Source organism: Rhinoraja longicauda, chromosome 4, assembly GCF_053455715.1.
Source record: "Rhinoraja longicauda isolate Sanriku21f chromosome 4, sRhiLon1.1, whole genome shotgun sequence".
NCBI lineage: Eukaryota > Metazoa > Chordata > Chondrichthyes > Rajiformes > Arhynchobatidae > Rhinoraja > Rhinoraja longicauda.
Genome location: NC_135956.1, coordinates 85716972 through 85738850, shown reverse-complemented (window position 1 = coordinate 85738850; position 21879 = coordinate 85716972). Strand labels below are relative to the sequence as shown.

General features: G+C 45.3%; 1 protein-coding gene across 9 annotated transcripts in view; it reads left to right on the top strand.

The window, feature by feature from the left end:
- The window catches only part of LOC144592942 (cAMP-regulated phosphoprotein 21-like), a 164995-nt gene that overhangs the window by 65032 nt on the left and 78084 nt on the right, over positions 1 to 21879 (top strand). For all 9 annotated transcript variants that reach the window (XM_078398257.1, XM_078398258.1, XM_078398263.1 and 6 more), the window contains 4 exons: positions 3634 to 3675; positions 7230 to 7322; positions 10187 to 10325; positions 18006 to 18084. In XM_078398257.1, coding sequence (XP_078254383.1) covers positions 3634 to 3675; positions 7230 to 7322; positions 10187 to 10325; positions 18006 to 18084 — 353 coding nt within the window. The remainder of the gene's footprint in view (positions 1 to 3633; positions 3676 to 7229; positions 7323 to 10186; positions 10326 to 18005; positions 18085 to 21879) is intronic.

Genomic DNA, 21879 nt, shown 5'->3' with positions numbered 1-21879 from the left:
ATCTTCTTTTAACCCACACTCCACTTTGTCCCCCCTCTCCCGGATATATCTGTGATCTCCCGGATATATCTGATCAGGCCCCGCAGGTTTGTCTATGTTCATAAGCACCAGGACCATCAGCACCTCCTCAACCATAACTCTGACCGCCCTTAAGACACTTCCATTGACTGCCCTGAGCATCCTGCTCCCTATGTCTTTCTCCACAGTAAAAACAGAGGAGAAATTCATCATTGAAGTCTTTGCCCATCTCCTGTGGCTCCACACAGAGTTGACTGTTTTGATTCTTGATTTAGATTCTCTCTCTGGTTACTCTTTTTTCCTTAATGAATTTAGAAAATCTCTTGGGATTATCATAGAAACATAGAAACGTAGAAAATAGGTGCAGGAGGAGGCCATTCGGCCCTTCGAGCCAGCACCGCCATTCATTGTGACCATGGCTGATCATCCACAATCAGTAACCCGTGCCTGCCTTCTCCCCATATCCCTTGATTCCATTAGCCCCTAGAGCTCTATCTAACTCTCTTTTAAATTCATCCAGTGAATTAGCCACCACTGCTTTCTGTGGCAGAGAATTCCACAAATTCACAACTCTGGGTGAAAAAGTTCCTTCTCACCTCAGTTATAAATAGCCTCCTCTTTACTCTTAGACTGTGTCCCCTGGTTCTGGACTCTCCCAACATTATCATATCATCATATCATCATATCATATATATACAGCCGGAAACAGGCCTTTTCGGCCCTCCAAGTCCGTGCCGCCCAGTGATCCCCGCACATTAACACTATCCTACACCCACTAGGGACAATTTTTACATTTACCCAGCCAATTAACCTACATACCTGTACGTCTTTGGAGTGTGGGAGGAAACCGAAGATCTCGGAGAAAACCCACACAGGTCACGGGGAGAACGTACAAACTCCTTACAGTGCAGCACCCGTAGTCAGGATCGAACCTGAGTCTCCGGCGCTGCATTCGCTGTAAAGCAGCAACTCTACCGCTGCGCTAACATTGTTCCTGCATCTAGCTTGTCTAGTCCTTTTATAGTTTTATACGTTTCTGTAAGATCCCCTCTCATCCTTCTAAACTCCAATGAATACAAGCCTAGTCTTTCCAATCTTTCCTCATATGACAGTCCCTCCATCCCAGGGATTAACCTCGTGAACCGACGCTACACTGCCTCAATAGCAAGGACGTCCTTCCTCGAATTAGGAGACCAAAACTGCACACAATACTCCAGATGTGGTCTCACCAGGACCCTATACAACTGCAGAAGGACTTATTTGCTCCTGTACTCAAATCCTCTCCTTATGAAGGTCAACATACCATTAGCTTTCTTCACTGCCTGCTGTACTAATATCCTTAATATTATCTGCCAGAGCTATCTCTTGTCCCCTTTTGGTCCTCCTGATTTCCTTTTTTAGCGTGCTCCTCAGTTCCCGAAACTCCTCCAGGGGTACATTTGATCCCAGTTGCTTATACGTGACCCATGTCTCCTTCTTATTCTGGACCAGAGCTTCGATTTTCCTCATCATCCAAGCTCCTTACGCCCACCTGCTTTGCCCTTCACACTAACATGGATGTGCACTTCCATGCGCCGATCTAAAAGTCTCTTAAACACCACTGTCTCCACCACCGACCCTGCCAATGTGTTCCAGGCCCCGACCACTGTCTGTGTAAAAAACAACTTGCTCTGCCCATCTCCAGTAAACTTCCCCACTCACACCGTACAGCTACGCCCTCTAGTGTTGGACATTTCCACCCTGAGAAAACCAGCTCTGACCGTCGACCCCATCCATGCCTCTCATCATTATTATATACTACTATCGTCTCCCCTCAACTTCCAATGTTACAGAGTAAACAATCCCTGTTTATCCGAAGGTATTTATTCACAAAATGCTGAGTAACTCAGCAGGTCAGGCAGCATCTCAGGAGAGAAGGAATGGGTGACGTTTCGGGTCGAGACCCTTCTTCAGACTAGACACAAAATTGAATTGCCATTGAGTTCCCTTTGCAAAACGAAGTTTGATCCCAAAGTTTGATCAGCAATACTATGTTGGGAGAACATAAGGTCATAAGGTCATAAGATCATAAGGTCATGTGATAGGAGCAGAATTAGGCCATTCCGCCCATCGAGTCTACTCCGCCATTCAATCATGGCTGATCTATCTCTCCCTCCTAACCTCATTCTCCTGCCTTCTCCCCATAACCTCTGACACCCATACTAATCATGAAATTCCAATGTAATTAAGAGAGTCATCAATTAATCAATCAATCAATCAATTGATTAATTCATTAATTAATTAATTGATTAAGATGTCATTAATTTGATATTGGGTTAGGAAGAAGAAATTATGAATTAAGTGTTTGAATTTATACTGGAAAGGTAGATCACATAGGTTGCACAAAAAAACGTTTCTTGCCATTAACCTCAGCACAGAACAATTGTCAAATGGCCCGTTTCATGCTGATTTCTTTTGTCCAGAGATACACAGAAAATGCTGGTGTAACTCAGCGGGTCAGAGGGCATCTCTGGAGAACATGAGTAAGTGACGTTTCTTACCTCACCGTTTTCTCCAGCGATGCTGCCTGACCCGCTGAGTTGCTCCTGCTTTCTCTGTCTATCTTTGGTATAAAGCAGCATCTGCAGTCCCTATTTGTTAACTAGTCTATCAAACTCCCCCTGCTGTTGAAACCATCTAATCCAGGCAGCACTCTGGTAAGTTTCCTCTCCAGTGCCACCACATCTTGCCTGCAATGGGCCGACCGGAACTGCATGCAATACTCCAGATGCGGCCTCACCAAAGTCCTATAGACCTGCATCATAACTTCCTCACGCTTATATTCAGTGCTGGTAGCAATGAAGGCAAGCACACTACATGCCTTCTATACCATCCTATCTACTTGGTCATCTTCGAACCCAAAGGATGAACAACAACATCTACTTGTGCTGCCACCTTCAGTGAGCTATGAACTTGGACTCCAAGATCCCTCTGCACATCAATGCTGTTAAGGGCCTTGCCATTAATTGCATACTCTCTCCTTATAATCAACCTCCCAAAGTGCAACGCCTCACACTTGCTCAGGTTACACACATCTGATCTATACATCACACATCTTGACCTATATCCCACTGTATCTTCTGACAAGCCTTCCTCACAGTCTGTAGCTCCTCCAATAGACAATAGACAATAGACAATAGGTGCTGGAGGAGGTCATTCAGCCCTTCGAACCAGCACCACCATTCAATGTGATCATGGCTGATCATTCTCAATCAGTACCCCGTTCCTGCCTTCTCCCCATACCCCCTGACTCCGCTATCCTTAAGAGCTCTATCCAGCTCTCTCTTGAATGCATTCCGAGAATTGTCCTCCACTGCCTTCTGAGGCAGAGAATTCCACAGATTCACAACTCTCTGACTGAAACTCCACTTTTGGGGTCATCAGCAAACTTACTCACCAACCCATCTGCGTTTACAGCTAGGTCATTCTGAAGTTTACATGGAATATCGTAATCAGCGGCATGTACCATAACATCAACATGTTTTATTATTAAAACCTGTAATGTTTTAATAATGGTGTCAATTTTCTGCTTGCCTTCGTCCATTGAGTGACAATTGTTTATAATTTGCTGCATAGAAACGTCTGGCGCACCAGGGGCAACAAAGGAAAAGACCTAAGGTAGGGCCATTTTTCAGTGCAAAGGCTTGTCAAACCTGAAACGGTGGAATGAATGAAGATCCATGTAATCGTCCGTCCGTCCGTGCTGCAGTGGGATAGTGTCGGTGTCCTCACGTTAGTTTGTGCTCAGCTGGTAGTGCAAGCGCTGGGGACGCAAGACAGTCTGACTTTCTTATGTTGCTGTTCCTGTTCTCATGCAACTTGCTTATATGTTGGGGGAGTCCAGAACCAGGGGCCACAGTTTAAGAATAAGGGGTAGGCCATTTAGAACGGAGATGAGGAAAAACTTTTTCAGTCAGAGAGTTGTGAATCTGTGGAATTCTCTGCCTCAGAAGGCAGTGGAGGCCAATTCTCTGAATGCATTCAAGAGAGAGCTAGATAGAGCTGTTAAGGATAGCAGAGTCAGGGGGGTATGGGGAGAAGGCAGGAACGGGGTACTGATTGAGAATGATCAGCCATGATCACATTGAATGGCGGTGCTGGCTCGAAGGGCCGAATGGCCTCCTCCTGCACCTATTGTCTATTGTCTATTGTGATGGCAGGGAAAATGGTGCAATGTTCCTCCTGCAGGATGTGGGAAGTCAAGAAACCTGCTGGTGTCCCTGATGGCTTCTCATGCGATACAAGGGGAGGTAGCTGAATGGATAGAAAATTGGCTTCATGGAAGGTAGCAGAGGGTGATGGTGGAGGGTTGTATTTCAGACTGGAGGCCTGTGACTAGTGGTGTCGCCTCAGGGTTCGATTGCTGTTTGTCATCTATATCAACGATTTGGATGAGAACGTACATGGCATGTTTGCCGATGTCAATAAATTGGGCGGCATTGTAGCTAATGAAGATAGTTGCTACAAAATTGCAACAGGATCTTGATCGGTTCGGCAGGTCGGCGAGAAATTTCTATCTGGAAAATCTTTCCGCGACGCGCCGAGATCCTCTACGATTCATTGAAGACTCCTCACGATCATGCCCGCGACACCCCGGCGAACATTCGACGACAGCCTAGTCGCCGGCAGTCCCCTTAAAATCACCTAAGTGGGACAGGCCCTTAAGCCTTTCATTATTTGGTAGGTTTCAAAGAGATCCCCCTCATCTTTCTAAACTCCAGCGAGATGGCCCAGATCCATCAAATGCTCCTCATATATTAGTTAACCTTATCATCCCCCGGATCATTCATGTGAACCTCCCCTGGACCCTCTCCAGTGCCAGCACATCTCTCCTCAGATACAGTATGGGGCCCAGAACTTCCCCAATATTCCAAATGTGGTCTGACCCTGTGCCTTATAAAACCTCACCATTGCATCCTTGCTATTATATTGTAGTCCCCCTGAAATGAATGCTATCATTGCATTTGCCTTCCGTGCAGCCGACTTTATCTGCAAATCATCCTTTTGGCAATAATTCGCCAGCACTCCCAAGTCCCTTTACACCTCCCATTTCCCGAATCCTCTCATCGTTTATAAAATAGTCTACGCCTTTATTCCTTCTATCAAAGTGCATGAGCATTCCATTTGCCACCTCTCTGCCCACTCTCCCAACCCCACTGGCCTTCATCAGTCGGAGTACTGACTATAAAAGTTGGGAGGTCATGCTGCAGTTGTACAAGATGATCGTGAGGCCACATTTAGAGTATTGTGTTCAGTTCTGGGCACCATGTTATAGGAAAGACATTGTCAAGCTGGGAAAGGTACAGAGAAGATTTACGAGGATGTTGCTAGGACTAGAGGGTCTGGGCTACAGGGAGAGGTTGAGTAGGCTGGGACAATATTCCTTGGAGCACAGGAGGATGAGGGGTGATCTTATAGAGGTGTATAAAATGATGAGGGGAATAGATCGGGTTGATGCCCAGAGTCTCTTGCCCAGAGTAGGGGAGTCGAGAACCAGAGTACATAAGTTTTAGGTGAAGGAAAAAATAGGAATCTGTGGGATAACTTTTTCACACAAAGGGTGGTTGGTGTATGGAACAAGCTGCCAGAGGACATTGCTGAGGCTGGGACTATCCCAAAGTTTAAGAAATAATTAGACAAGTACATGGATAGGACAGGTTTGGAAGGATATGGTCCAAAAGCAGGCAGGTGGGACTAGTGTAGCTGGGACATGTTGGCCAATGTGGGCCGAAGGGCCTGTGCTGTATCACTCAATGACTTTATGACTCTATGACACTGCCCCTCCTCGGGATTCCTTCACCTTTAGCCCCCCGAATCAAATCTGGTTCATTACACAAAACCAAAAGCAGAATTGTCTTTGCGCAGGAAGGAACTGCAGATGCTGGTTCAAACCAAAGATAGACACAAAAAGCTGGAGTATCTTGTGAGATGCTGTCTGGCCCGCTGAGTTACCCCAGCTTTATCTCCTGAATTGTCTTTTCTCTCATGGGCTTGACATTAAAATAAATGATAAGTTTATTACTGCCTTTGACTGGTCATCCTCACTATGTTGGATTTGTCCCCAAAATTAAATCAAGTGGTAAATTAATTTACGTTAATAAACAATAGACAATAGGTGCAGGAGGAGGCCATTCGGCCCTTCGAGCCAGCACCGCCATTCAATGTGATCATGGCTGATCATTCTCAATCAGTACCCCGTTCCTGCCTTCTCCCCATACCCCCCTGACTCCGCTATCCTTAACAGCTCTATCTAGCTCTCTCTTGAATGCATTCAGAGAATTGGCCTCCACTGCCTTCTGAGGCAGAGAATTCCACAGAAGAAGAGTATTTAACGTAAATTAATTTACCACTTCATTTAAATACTAAAGATTGGAATATCTGTGCATAAAGATTGAAGCAATTCTAAATTTATCTTGGAAAAAGTTGAGAAAATATTTGAAATAAAACCAAGTGATCGTCCCTCGATACAGATTTGAGGCTTGATTGTGTTCTTTTCTGCGTGCTCCCAATGCTTTGGTATTGTTGGTTAAATAAAGCATACGTGTGATGCACTGTTTATCTTCCATCAGCTCTGGGAGGTTTCTAGACTGTGGACAATATTTTATTTGATTTGTGTCTCGGGTGTCTTATAGACAATAGACAATAGGTGCAGGAGGAGGCCATTCGGCCCTTCGAGCCAGCACCGCCATTCAATGTGATCATGGCAGATCATTCTCAATCAGTACCCCGTTCCTGCCTTCTCCCCATACCCCCTGACTCCGCTATCCTTAAGAGCTCTATCTAGCTCTCTCTTGAATGCATTCAGAGAATTGGCCTTCTGAGGCAGAGAATTCCACTCTGAGGCAGAGAATTATATTGTAAAAGTGAGATATTTGCTCTATATTTACAAAAAAAAACAAATGTTCTGTATTAATCCGTTTGACAAAATTAGAAATTGGATGAGTAAACCTATTTTAACAAATTGCCATGAGAAGATCTTATTTTCATTTTTCTCATTATTTCATTGGAAAGGTGCACATTTATGTCGAGTGGAATTTTCCAGTGTTATAACTTTTTTTCTCTCCAAAAAAAAATCTCTGCTCCTGTTATATAGTTTGTAATATAATTGCAATCTGGCGATGTTTCCAAACATGTACGAGCAATGATCTATTTGTTTTTGCTGTGCTTCATAGTCAGGTGCCAAAGGTAAACTGGTGAGAAGTCTAGCTGTGTGCGAAGAATCCAATCTGCCTCTGCCATCGACAGAAACCACTCCAGACAATCAGGTACAGCGTCAATGTTACTGAAGCAAGTTCATATTCAATGACAATTTACTGTCACATGTACCCAGGTAAAGTGAAATGCTTTGTTTTACAAACAACCAGGTAAAATCCTACAGCATAACTCACCTGGGCAGTGCACGAGTCGCCATGTATCTGGAGCCGACAAAGTTACATGAAGTTAATCGAATAGATTTATCTTCTGCTTGCAGCAGCAAACCAGGCCTGCATGTAGCAGCAGGCGCCATCCCACCCCCTCCCCTCCCCTTGCCGGGCGTCCCTGCGATCTTGGTGGCCCCCAGCCAGGTAGCCATTAGACCCCTCCCGTTCTCGGTGGCACGGGTCCCCCTCCCCGCTCTCGGCCCCCTCGCCCATGGGGCCCTCCTCGATCTCAGTGGCACAGGCCCCGTCGATGCCGGTGGCTGGGGGCCGGGTTTGGAGTCCAGGCCTACCGGCGGGTCGTCCATTGTCAATCCGCAGCGAGTCAGTCTGCGATAGGCAGGCTGGGCTGGGCCTACCGAGTGGGCCCTCTGTCCCCAGTGGGCAAGGCCTCAGTCTGCGATGGGCAGGCTGGGCTGGGCCTACCGAGCGGGTCCTCTTTCCACAGTGGGCGAGGCCTCAGTCTGCGATGGGCAGGCTGGGCTGTGGGCCTACCGAGCGGGTCCTCTGTCTGCGGTCCGCCGCGAGCTCGTCTTCGGTCTGCGGCAGGCGAGCCGGCCCTGCTGGTGTGCTTGGCCGCTGCTTGCCGGCGTGCTGATCGCCGGGACATGTCGTATAATTTGCACGTAGTGTACTTTTAATTGAGCTCCATGGTGGATTTTACTGAATGTAATTCCCTTGCAAGGCTGACGTTTTTCTAATTTTGTTGTTCCAAATTTAACACTTGAATATTTTGGGTGTTTGGGGTGATATATAATATTAACGACAGTAACTTACATTTCTGAGGTAAAATTAATTTGCTATAGGTTTATTATTATCACGTGTACAGAGTTAAGTGAATACTCTGTTTTGCAATGTTATTCAGACAAATCGTACAGTAGACGTGTTCATCAGGTAATTCAAAAGAGAAGGTATTGTGCAGTAATGCCACGAGGAAAAGGGCATGGTAATGATGAAGGGAAGCAGTTGATGAAAGGGCAGCAGCAAAACCCACCACACTAGGCAGAAAGGAAAGCTCTTCAGCGGGTAGTCCATAGAGCTCAGAGGACCATCGGAACACAGCTACCAGCCTTGGAGGGCATCTACAACACACGATGCCTCAGAAAAACCACCAGCATCCACAAAGACTCTTCACACCCCTGCAACAGTCTGTTTGAACTCCTTCCATCGGGCAGACGATACAAGGCCTTCTACGCCCGCACCTCCAGACTCAGGAACAGCTTCATCCCCAGGGCCATAGCTGCTATGAACCGGTCCTGCTGAGCCGGATGGTCACATCGCACAGTGATCCGGCACAGACCTACTTGCACTTTATTCTGTTTTAAAACTGTTACAATTTGTTTCGTTGGGTTGTTAGTTGGTTAAATTAATTAATTTATTGCATCGTATGGGAGGCGCATTCCCAATCTCGTTGTACCCCTGTACAATGACAATAAAGATATATTGTATTGTATTGCATATGGACACAAGTAGAAAGAGAACTCATGTAGGAAGGAACTGCAGACTCTGGTTTACACAGAAGATAGACGCTTAATCCTGGAGTGACTCAGTGGGACAGGCAGCATCTCCGGAGAGAAGGAATAGGTGACGTTTCTGGTCGAGACCCTTCTTCAGACTGAGGGTCATGGGAGAGGGAGACCAGAGAATTAAATTGAGATTTCCATTGGCCATGAACGACACTTTTTTATAAATTCAGATTATAATGCTGTCTGCTGCTCATTTTCATTTCTGCAGGGAGATAAGATTTGAGCTTACAACAATAGTCTATGATTTTTTTGTGTCACTGGATTTATTTGGTATGCAAAAATCAAATGAATGTTACTGCCCAAAGAGAGAGAATAAACTGACCTCAATTGGAACTTAATGTTAAATGCCTATCCTTAGACGAGAACAAACCTAAAAAAATCTCTAATATTTCACCCACAAATTATAATTTTAGTTCATGGGGGAATATTTTTTTAACTTTTTATAGACAATAGAAAATAGACAATAGAAAATAGGTGCAGGAGAAGGCCATTCGGCCCTTCGAGCCAGCACCGCCATTCAATGTGATCATGGCTGATCATTCTCAATCAGTACCCCGTTCCTGCCTTCTCCCCATACCCCCTGACTCCGCTATCCTTAAGAGCTCTATCTAGCTCTCTCTTGAATGTATTCAGAGAATTGGCCTCCACTGCCCTCTGAGGCAGAGAATTCCACAGATTCACAACTCTCTGACTGAAAAAGTTTTTCCTCATCTCAGTTCTAAATGGCCTACCCCTTATTCTTAAACTGTGGCCACTGCTTCTGGACTCCCCCAACATTGGGAACATGTTTCCTGCCTCTAACGTGTCCAACCCCTTAATAATTTTATACGTTTCGATAAGATCCCCTCTCATCCTTCTAAATTCCAGTGTATACAAGCCTAGTCGCTCCAGTCTTTCAACATATGACAGTCCCGCCATTCCGGGAATTAACCTAGTAAACCGACGCTGCACGCCCTCAATAGCAAGAATATCCTTCCTCAAATTTGGAGACCAAAACTGCACACAGTACTCCAGGTTTGTTCTCAGCTCAGGAAGGCATTAAATATTCACATCAAATTGAGGTCAGATTATTCTGTTTGGGCAGTAATTTCAGTTTATCAAATCGATAACTTCATATTTGTGTCAGCAACTTCAACCAGTAATTAAAAACATTGAAAGGTATTATCGTTTTCTTTTGTGTTGCAGGATTCCATTCAACACCAGCTCATCCGAACATCAAGCATTCAAGACGATGAGAGAAATAATAAAGAAGAATTGGAAAAAGATAAAAACAAAGAGAAAGAAAAACTTAGTGAAAAATCTAAAATGAAAACGCTGTCAAAAGGTATGTGGTTGTAATTAATCCTCTTGTGTGTGTGTGTGTAGTTAAAATCTTGGAGTTTTATCCACTTAACATAGAAACATAGAAATATAGAAAATAGGTGCAGGAGTAGGCCATTCGGCCCTTCGAGCCAGCACCGCCATTCAATATGATCATGGCTGATCATCCAGCTCAGTAACCTGTACCTGCCTTCTCTCCATACCCCCTGATCCCTTTAGCCACAAGGGCCACTTCTAACTCCCTCTTAAATATAGCCAATGAACTGGCCTCAACTACCTTCTGTGGCAGAGAATTCCACAGATTCACCACTCTGTGTGAAAAAAAACGTTCTCATCTCGGTCCTAAAAGAGTTCCCCCTTATCCTTAAACTGTGACCCCTTGTTCTGGACTTCCCCAACATCGGGAACAATCTTCCTGCATCTAGCCTGTCCAACCCCTTAAGAATTTTGTAAGTTTCTATAAGATCCCCCCTCAATCTTCTAAATTCCAGACAGTACAAGCCGAGTCTATCCAGTCTTTCTTCATATGAAAGTCCTGCCATCCCAGGAATCAATCTGGTGAACCTTCTCTGTACTCCCTCGATGGCAAGAATGTCTTTCCTCAGATTAGGAGACCAAAGCTGTACGCAATACTCCAGGTGAGGTCTCACCAATGCCCTGTACAACTGCAGCAGAACCTCCCTGCTCCTATACTCAAATCCCCTCGCTATGAATGCCAACATACCATTCGCTTTCTTCACTGCCTGCTGCACCTGCATGCCTACTTTCAATGTACTTGGTAAACGATGAGCAATATATGTTGAAAGGGCTATATTTGCGGTTTAGAATAGAAACTGGTTTTAAAGGGAAACATCTTTCCACAGTTTATTCAACTTTATAGAGAAATTCACACGAGAAGCTTTACGTTTATCAATGCTGCACTGTTTGAAAATTGATTGTTTTTTCCAGAATGCAATTATTGCCACTTTTGGCTGAACTGTGTCACTCTGAAAATTCAACTGTGCATTACCAGTCATGAATCACTCTTGAATCGATGATGTGCATGAATGAAATCATTCCTCATACTATGCTGTGGGCATTAGTTCACACCAACCCATCACCAATTAATTATGGAATAAGCTGACTTTTAACTTAATCCACCAACTTGTTTTGGGTCTACAAACTTCAGATTACAATTGTTGCACGCTCTTAAATCTCCACACACTGTAAATGGCTCAATTATAATCATGTTTTGCTCCGGATTCCCCGCACATCCCAATGGCACGCGGTTTTTTGCAGGTTAATTGGCCACCGTAAATATCCCCCTAGCATGCAGGTGAGTGAATGAGAAAGTGGAATTACATTGAACTAGTGTGATCGGGCGATTAACAGTCAGTGTGGACTCGGTGGGCCAAAGGGCTTGTTTCCATGCTGTATCACTCTATGGCCATGACTCAATGTATAAAGTCTTGGACGACAAAAAGTCATCACACAGAGAGTGGTGAGTCTGTGGAATTCTCTGCCACAGAAGGTAGTTGAGGCCAGTTGATTGGCTATATTTAAGAGGGAGTTAGATGTGGCCCTTGCGGCTAAAGGGATCAGGGGGTATGGAGAGAAGGCAGGTACAGGTTACTGAGCTGGATGATCAGCCATGATCATATTGAATGGCGGTGCAGGCTCGAAGGGCCGAATGGCCTACTCCTGCACCTATTTTCTATGTTTCTATGTTTCTATGTTTCTAGGGCACTCCAGATGACCCGAGGTTTGTAGATGTCTCTGTCTTGTTAGTCAATTGTGGCAGTAAGGCCTTGATGCTTTCAAGAGAGCTCTTAAAGATAGCGGAGTCAGGGGGTATGGGGAGAAGGCAGGAATGGGGCACTGATTGTGAATGATCAGCCATGATCACATTGAATGGTGGTGCTGGCTCGAAGGGCCGAATGGCCTACTCCTGCACCTACTGTCTATTGTCTATTGACCTCCTGGGCAATTAGCACCACTTGACCATAGAAAATAAAGCTGTTAACACCTGGTGTTCCTTCCTTGTTTTGAAAGCATTGAAAATTGATGCCAATTTTCCCTGCCGTATCTTTCAATCAATTCAATAAATGCTCTACCCCTTATTCTGAAGCTGCGTTTCTGACGTTGGACTCCTCAGGCAGGAGATGTATACTCCCTGTATCTTGCCTGTCGAGACTATGAAATTCCAATGCTTGTCTCAGTTAGCCGATCTCCTCTCACTCTTCTACATTCTAAAATATCCAGTTTATTCTTCTCAATTGTTCCTCCTACGGCAAACCCCTGGAACCAGTTAGTGAATTATCGTTTCGTTTATTGTCACGTTATTGTACGGGTCACAACTCCTTCAGTTCTCTCCTTTCCTCCCACCTTCCAGGTGACATGGACCTGGCTCGAATCAGTACAGATCACTGTACACACCAGCGTAGCGGTCTTGTTGATCCAAATCTCTTTTATGCCAGGATTTTTAATCAAGACGGACAATTCTGTGGATCAGAAATGGAAAACTTCAGAATTTTAGTTGATACTCATCTATCATATCATCATATCATATATCTACAGCCGGAAACAGGCCTTTTCGGCCCTCCAAGTCCGTGCCGCCCAGTGATCCCCGCACATTAACACTATCCTACACCCACTAGGGACAATTTTTACATTTACCCAGCCAATTAACCTACATACCTGTACGTCTTTGGAGTGTGGGAGGAAACCGAAGATCTCGGAGAAAACCCACGCAGGTCACGGGGAGAACGTACAAACTCCTTACAGTGCAGCACCCGTAGTCAGGATCGAACCTGAGTCTCCGGAGCTGCATTCGCTGTAAAGCAGCAACTCTACCGCTGCGCTACCGTGCCGCCATCTGTTACTAATGGAAAGCTTGTCAGTGAAAAGCTTTTGTTGCGTGCTAACCAGTCCGCAGAAAGACAAGACACGATTACAATCGAGCCACTTATAGTGGGTATAGACGCATGATAAGGGAATAACGTTTAGTGCAAGGTAAAGCCAGCACAGCCCGTTCAAGGATAGTCTGAGGGTCACCAATGAGGTAGATAGTGGTTCAGGACTGCTCTCTGGTGGTGGTAGGATGGTTCAGTTGCCTGATAACAGCTGGGAAGAAACTGTCCCTGAATCTGGAGGTGTGCACTTTCACACTTCTGTACCTTCCGCCTGATGGGAGAGGGGAGAAGAGGGAGTGGCCAGGGTGTGACTCGTCTTTAATTATGCTGTTGGCCTTGCCAAGACAGGGTGGGGTATAAATGGAGTCAATGGAAGGGAGGGTTGGTTTGTGTGATGCTTTAGGCTGCGTCCACAATTTGCTGCATTTCTTTGCGGTCTTGGATGGAGCTGTTCCCAAACCAAGCCCTGATGCATCCTGATAAAATGTTTTCAAGGTTTCAAGGTCAAGGTCAGTTTATTGTCACATGTACCAGTTAAGGTACAGTGAAATTTGAGTTACCACACAGCCATACTAAGTGAAAGGCAACAAGCCACACAGCCACATAAAAGTTAACATAAACATCCATCTGCTTTCTGTGGTGCATCTATAGAGCTGTAGGAGCCGTAGGTGAGAGCTGTAGGAGTCATAGGGTCATAGGGTCAGAGAATGATACAGCTTAGAAACACCCCCTTTGGCCAAACTTGCCCACACTGGCCAACATGTCCCAGCTACACTAGTCCCACCTGCCCACATTTGGTCCATATCTCTCCAAACCTGTCCTATCCTTGTACCTGTCTAACTGTTTCTTAAACCTTGGGATAGTCTCAACCTCAACTACCTCCTCTGGCAGCTTGTTCCATATACCCACCACCCTTTGTGTGAAAAAGTTACCCCCCCCCCTCAGATTCCTATAAAATCTTTTCCCCTTCACCTTAAACCTATGTTCTCTGGTCCAATTCTCTGAATGCATTCAAGAGAGAGCTGGATAGAGCTCTTAAGGATAGCGAAGTCAGGGGGTATCGGGAGAAGGCAGGAACGGGGTACTGATTGAGAATGATCAGCCATGATCACATTGAATGGCGGTGCTGGCTCGAAGGGCTGAATGGCCTCCTCCTGCACCTATTGTGTATTGTCTATTGTCCTCGATTCCCCAACTCCGTGCAAGAGGCTCTGCGCATCCACCCGATCTATTCCCCTCACGATTTTATACACCTCAATAAGATCACCCCTCATCCTCCTGCGCTCCAAGGAATAGAGTCCCAGCCTGCTCAGTCTCTCCCCATAGCTCAGACCCTCGGGTCCAGGCAACATCCTCGTAAATCTTTTCTGCACCCATTCCAACATAAAACAGCTTTCCTATAACATGGTGCCCAGAACTGAACACAATACGTCAAATGCGGCCTCACCAATGTCTTATACAACTGCAACAGGACTTCCCAACTTCTACACTCAATGCTCTGACTGATGAAGGCCAAGAAAGCCAATGGGATGTTGGCCTTCATAACAAGAGTAGTTGAGTATAGGAGCAAAGAGGTCCTTCTGCAGTTGTACAGGCCCCTAGTGAGACCGCACCTGGAGTACTGTGTGCAGTTTTGGTCTCCAAATTTGAGGAAGGATATTCTTGCTATTGAGGGCGTGCAGCGTAGGTTTACTAGGTTAATTCCCGGAATGGTGGGACTGTCGTATGTTGAAAGACTGGAACGACTAGGCTTGTATACACTGGAATTTAGAAGGATGAGAGGGGATCTTATCGAAACATATAATATTATTAAGGGGTTGGACACATTAGAGGCAGGAAACATGTTCCCAATGTTGGGGGAGTCCAGAACAAGATTACCCCTGGCCACAGTTTAAGAATAAGGGGTAGGCCATTTAGAACGGAGATGAGGAAAAAACATTTTCAGTCAGAGTTGTAAATCTGTGGAATTCTCTGCCTCAGAAGGCAGTGGAGGCCAATTCTCTGAATGCATTCAAGAGAGAGCTGGATAGAGCTCTTAAGGATAGCGGAGTCAGGGGGTATGGGGAGAAGGCAAGAACAGGGTACTGATTGAGAATGATCAGCCATGATCACATTGAATGGCGGTGCTGGCTCGAAGGGCCGAATGGCAATAGACAATAGACAATGGACAATAGGTGCAGGAGTAGGCCATTCAGCCCTTCGAGCCAACACCATTTAATTTTACTATCGTCATCTGGAGTTTGTCTTTAATATCCCTGGAAATGTAAGCAGATAAATAATAAAACTAGAAATAGGCCATACACCTGATTCAGCACGAAGATCCAACTTGATCTTTTACTGTAAGAAAATAACAGCAGATGTTGATACAAATCGAAGGTATTTATTCACAAAATGCTGGAGTAACTCAGCAGGTCAGGCAGCATCTCAGGAGAGAAGGAATGGGTGATGTTTTGGGTCGAGACCCTTCTTCAGACTGATGTCAGGGGGGGCGGGACAAAGGAAGGATACAGGTGGAGACAGGAAGACAGTGGGAGATCTGGGAAGGGGGAGGGGAAGAGAGGGACAGAGAAACTATCTAAAGTTGGAGAAGTCAATGTTCATACCGCTGGGCTGCAAGCTGCCCAGGCGAAATATGAGGTGCTGTTCCTCCAATTTCCGGTGGGACTCACTGTGGCACTGGAGGAGGCCCATGACAGAAAGGTCAGACTGGGAGTGGGAGTGGGAGGGGGAGTTGAAGTGCTCAGCCACCGGGAGATCAGATTGGTTAATGCGGACTGAGCGCAGGTGTTGAGCGAAGCGATCGCCGAGCCTGCGTTTGGTTTCGCCGATGTAAATAAGTTGACATCTGGAGCAGCGGATGCAATGCACATCTTTTACTGTAGTCCCATCTTCCTTACTAGCATCATGTGCATTGATTCTGTTTTCATTCATCATCGGTCCGTCTCTGTCTACCGATATATTCAATGGCTGAACCTCCACAGACGACTTGCAGTAAATAATCCCAACAATTTACTACCCTCCGGGTCAAGGCATTTCTTCTCACTTCAGACCTGAATAAGTAACCCCTCTCCAGCCTTGAGAAACATCATGTCAAGAGTGTTTAATTGTCAAATGTATCGGGAATAGAATGATAAAATTATTTCTTGCTGCAGCTCTACAGGCCCATTCACACAACAACACACAAATAAGTATACAGTAATCAGTAACGCAATAATGTGTGATAATCAGATCATGATAGTGCATAACCAAAGTAACAAGATGTAGCGGACACGGAGCTGTCCGTCCAAGAATGAGGCAGCAGACCAAGTTTATCCAACACCACTTTAATTCACTGCCACAGAACATTCTCTCTCCACTCACTCCCTTATCTGCCGCGCGCGCCAACAACCCATACTCCCCTGGGGCACCCCGTGACCTCTGACGAGCCGAAGGTTATGTACCTCGCATGGCTCACCACCAGGGGCCGCTACAAAAGCATCTTTATTATTGATGAATGTCATCGTCCTGGCATATCATTCATCATTATAGCAAGCAATAAAATGGTGGTGTCTCATTTTCACAAGTTATAAATCATATCTGGAGATTTATTTTAAATTACTAATTTTCTTATTTTCCCATCTCCTTTGCTCACATCTTTTCCTCAGACTCATTTTTTTTCACCATTTTGCTTTCTGTAAGTCTACATTATTCTCCGCTCTGTTGAGATGTCAAGTCAAGTTCACTTGTCACATACACATACAAGATGTGCAGTGAAATGAAAGGTCCCCCACAGTCCAGCAATAGAGCAATAAAAATAAACAATTTCACACACAATCACAAACCAACACAAAACAAAAAACAAAAAAAAGAAACATCCATCACAGTGAGTCTCCTCCAGTCACCTCCTCACTGTGTAAAAAAATAACTGCAGATGCTGGTACAAATCAAAGGTGAGACCGCACCTGGAGTACTGTGTGCAGTTTTGGTCTCCAAATTTGAGGAAGGATATTCTTGCTATTGAGGGTGTGCAGCGTAGGTTTACTAGGTTAATTCCCGGAATGGCGGGACTGTCATATGTTGAAAGACTGGAGCGACTAGGCTTGTATATACTGGAATTTAGAAGGATGAGAGGAAATCTTATCGAAACGTATAAGATTATTAAGGGGTTGGACACGTTAGAGGTCGGAAACATGTTCCCAATGTTGGGGGAGTCCAGAACAAGGGGCCACAGTTTAAGAATAAGGAGTAGGCTATTTAGAACTGAGATGAGGAAAAACATCTTCAGTCAGAGAGTTGTGAATCTGTGGAATTCTCTGCCTCAGAAGGCTGTGGAGGCCAATTCTCTGAATGCATTCAAGAGAGAGCTAGATAGAGCTCTTAAGGTTAGCAGAGTCAGGGGGTATGGGGAGAAGGCAGAAACGGGGTACTGATTGAGAATGATCAGCCATGATTACATTGAATGGCGGTGCTGGCTCGAAGGGCTGAATGGCCTCCTCCTGCACCTATTGTCTATTGTCTATTGTATTTATTCACAAAATGCTGGAGTAACTCAGCAGGTGAGGCAGCATTTCAGGAGAGAAGGAATGGGTCTCGACCCGAAACGTCACCCATTCCTTCTCTCCTGAGATGCTGCCTCACCTGCTGAGTTACTCCAGCATTTTGTGAATAAATATCCTCACTGTGTAAAGATCGCAATGGCCAACTCATTGGTTTAAATCCAACCAATAATAATTTTATAAATCGAAGGCCTTGGTTAAAAGAAAAAATAATGATTTCATTGCATGTTACAGAATAATGATTCCATTATATTACAGAATACAGTCAAGAGTATACAGACTCCACAGGGATCGACTTGCATGAGTTTCTCATTAATACATTAAAGAACAGTCCAAGGTAAGCAACTTTCATGCTTAAGTGACCAGCTGCACCTAAAAAATATTTGTTTTCTGTACTGTGTAACTGTTCTTAATGCTAAATATTTGCACCTTCATTGTCAAACTAACTTTCCATTTAAAATGATCAACGATGTAACCTAGACACTAAATATGTTGTGTGAATTGGAATGTGGATGGTCATATTAACATCCCAGAATGGGTGGTTTCAGTTCTCATGGGAAGTTGGAGGGTGAAAAGTCTGAAATTGAAATTTTACCTTCTTTAACTCTACAAAACATTTAGGCAGACACAAATTGTCCTCTGCAGGACATGCAGCATCTTTGGAGAGGAGGATGCCTGTCCCACTGATTTACTCCAGCATTTTGTGTCCACCTTCGATTTAAACCAGCATCTGCAGTTCTTTGACTCTACAAACCTTTAGTTTTATTTGGTCTTGGATTAGCAATGGACAATCCACTCCCAGTGAACAGGTCAATCCTTGAAATTAATTTTACTGGAATTGTTTTTGACCCATGTTTTAAGTTCCCCTATCCCTCTCTTCCCCTCCTCCTTCCCAGATCTCCCTCTATCTTCCTGTATCCACCTATATCCTTCCTTTGTCCCGCCCCCCCCTGACATCAGTCTGAAGAAGGGTCTCGACCCGAAACGTCGCCCATTCCTTCTCTCCTGAGATGCTGCCTGACCTGCTGAGTTAGAGTCATAGAGTCCTACAGCACATAAAGAGGCCCTTCAGCCCATCGTGTCCGCGCCACCCGTTACCAAACACAGTCTAATTTTAATCCCATTTTCCCGCATTTGGACCGTAGCCCTGAATGTTGTAGCATTTCAAGTGCCCATCCAAATGCCTCTTAAACGTTGTGAGTGTTCCCGCCTCCACCACCACCCCAGGCAGTGAGTTCCAGACTCCAACCACCCTCTGGGTGAAAAAGTTCTTTCTCACATCCCCCCGAAACCTCCCTCCCCTTACCCTGTATCTATGTCCCCTCGTTACTCCAGCATTTTGTGAATAAATATCTTCGATTTGTACCAGCATCTGCAGTTATTTTCTTATAAAGATAACAGAGAAGATAACAGAAAAGACAGATAGACCGTTGGCGAGGCTGCCATCACTGATGGTGCCATCTGTTCCTATATCTCCCACTTGCTACTGGGAATCGAATCCCATTGGAGTGTTTGAACCTATCTTATTCCTAAGCTCCATGCATTCCGCCTCGGCAGATGAACCCTCCAGTATGTCCTCTCTGAGTGCCATTGTGACAGTCTTGCTGATCAGGAGGATGATGACAAAGCTATCATCACTCCTGGACGACTCCTCCCACCCCGTGCAGGACACTGTCACTGCGCTGGGCAGCTCCTTCAGTGACAGACGCCTTCACCCCAAGTGCGTGAAGGAGAGATATCGAAGGTCCTTCCTTCCTGCTGCTGTCAGACTGCACAACCAGCACTGCTCCCAGCAGACCAGTAAATAAAGACAATTACCGTTATTTAATTTTTTTAATGAATGCTTATTTATTTGGAAATAAGCACTGGAATTTAGAAGGATGGGAGGAGATCTTATCGAAACGTATAAGATTATTAAGGGGTTGGACGCGTTAGAGGCAGGAAACATGTTCCCAATGTTGGGGGAGTCCAGAACCAGGGGCCACACACAGTTTAAGAATAAGGGGTAGGCCATTTAGAACTGCGATGAGGAAAAACTTTTTCAGTCAGAGAGTTGTGGATCTGTGGATTTCTCTGCCTCAGAAGGCAGTGGAGGCCAATTCTCTGAATGCATTCGAGAGAGAGCTGGATAGAGCTCTTAAGGATAGCGGAGTCAGGGGGTATGGGGAGAAGGCAGGAACGGGGTACTGATTGAGAGTGATCAGCCATGATCACATTGAATGGCGGTGCTAGCTCGAAGGGCCGAATGGCCTCCTCCTGCACCTATTGTCTATTGTATATTATTTTTGCTATCCACTTTGCTGCTGTGACCCTGCAAATTCCCCCATTGTGGGACGAATAAAGTACATTATTATTATTATTATTATTAATAGCACAACTCCTCCTTCTCTTTTTGCCTCCCTCTCGATCACGTCTGAAACATCAAAACCCCAGAACATTGAACTGCAGGTAGACAATAGACAATAGGTGCGGGATCAGCCATGATCGCATTGAATGGCGGTGCTGGCTCGAAGGGCTGAATGGCCTACTCCTGCACCTATTGTCTATTGTCTATTGTCTATAACATCACAAGCCCAAGCAACGATCCAGGCTCTAAGTTCATTTGCTTTCACGACTCCATGTTTTAAGATTGTTTAGAATAGGAACAGGTCTGGATATTGGGGGGGGAAGGCACTTAGTTGGGGCAAGGCGGATAACAATGTCATTAGGCGAGAACTAAGGAGGGTAGATAGGGAGTAGTGGTTATTGGGTAAGTCTACAGATGACAATAGGCAATAGGCAATAGACAATAGGTGCAGGAGGAGGCCATTTTGCCCTTCGAGCCAGCACCGCCATTCAATGTGATCATGGCTGATCATTCTCAATCAGTACCCCATTCCTGCCTTCTCCCCATACCCCCTGACTCCGCTATCCTTAAGAGCTCCATCCAGCTCTCTCTTGAATGCAATCAGAGAATTGGCCTCCACTGCCTTCTGAGGCAGAGAATTCCACAGATTCACAACTCTCTGACTGAAAAAGTTTTTCCTCATCTCAGTTCTAAATGGCCTACCCCTTATTCTTAAACTGAAGACATGGAGGTTGAGAGGAAAAAATAGATCAGCCACGATTGAATGGTGGAGACACTGCTCGGTACTGTAATTCAATGGCTGGAGATAGACACAAAATGCTGGAGTAACTCAGTGGGGCAGGCAGCATCTCTGGATAGATGGAATGGGGACGTTTTGGGTCGAGACCCTTCTTCAGTCCGAAGACTGACCCTCGTCGGGGGAGAGAGAGACATAGAGAAATGGAAGGGGTTGTGAAAATGGGAGATCAAAGGGGATGCAGCTCAAGGAAAATGTAGAATGGATCATTGTAAGCTGAGGGGAAGGTGACAACGAGGCGTTCAATCGCTGACATTTAATCAGGAGGACAGTGAAACTAGTCCGAGAACTAGGATGGGGGATGGAGAGAGAGGGAAAACAAGGGTTACTTTAATTGAGAAGTCAATGTTCATACCGCTGGGGTGTAAGATGCCCAAACGAAATATGAGGTGCTGTTCCTCCAATTTGTGTTGGGCTTCGCTCTGACAGTGGAGGAGGCCCAGGACAGAAAAGTCAGTATGGGAATGGGAGGGGGAGTTAAAGTGTTTAGTAACCGGGAGATCACATAGGCCAAGGCGGACTGAGCGGAGGTGTCAATGGCTGACATCTTTAATATTACTGCCAGTCCTATCTCTCCCTTCGCCAGGTCAGACTGCCAATCTGAAGAAGGGTTCCGACCCAAAACGTCACCTGTTCCATTTCTCCAGAGATGCTGCCTGACCTGCTGAGTTGACCTTATGCAGGCATGTCTATCTTCGGTTTTTCAACCAGCATCTGCTGTTCCATCCTACACATTCTCAAATATCTATAATGTCACAGTACATAACCACACCCTGAGTTTATCCAACCTACCTCTCAGACCCGTGGTATTGAAATAAATGACATTTTATCCAATCGTTGTTCCCTGCTGTGCTCAACCCAAAACAATCTGAAGAAGGGTTCCGACCCAAATCTTCGCCCATTTCTTCTCTCCAGAGATGCTGCCTGTCCCACTGAGTTACTCCAGCATTTTGTGTCTATCTTCGGATGAATGATCTGACTGTAAAAAG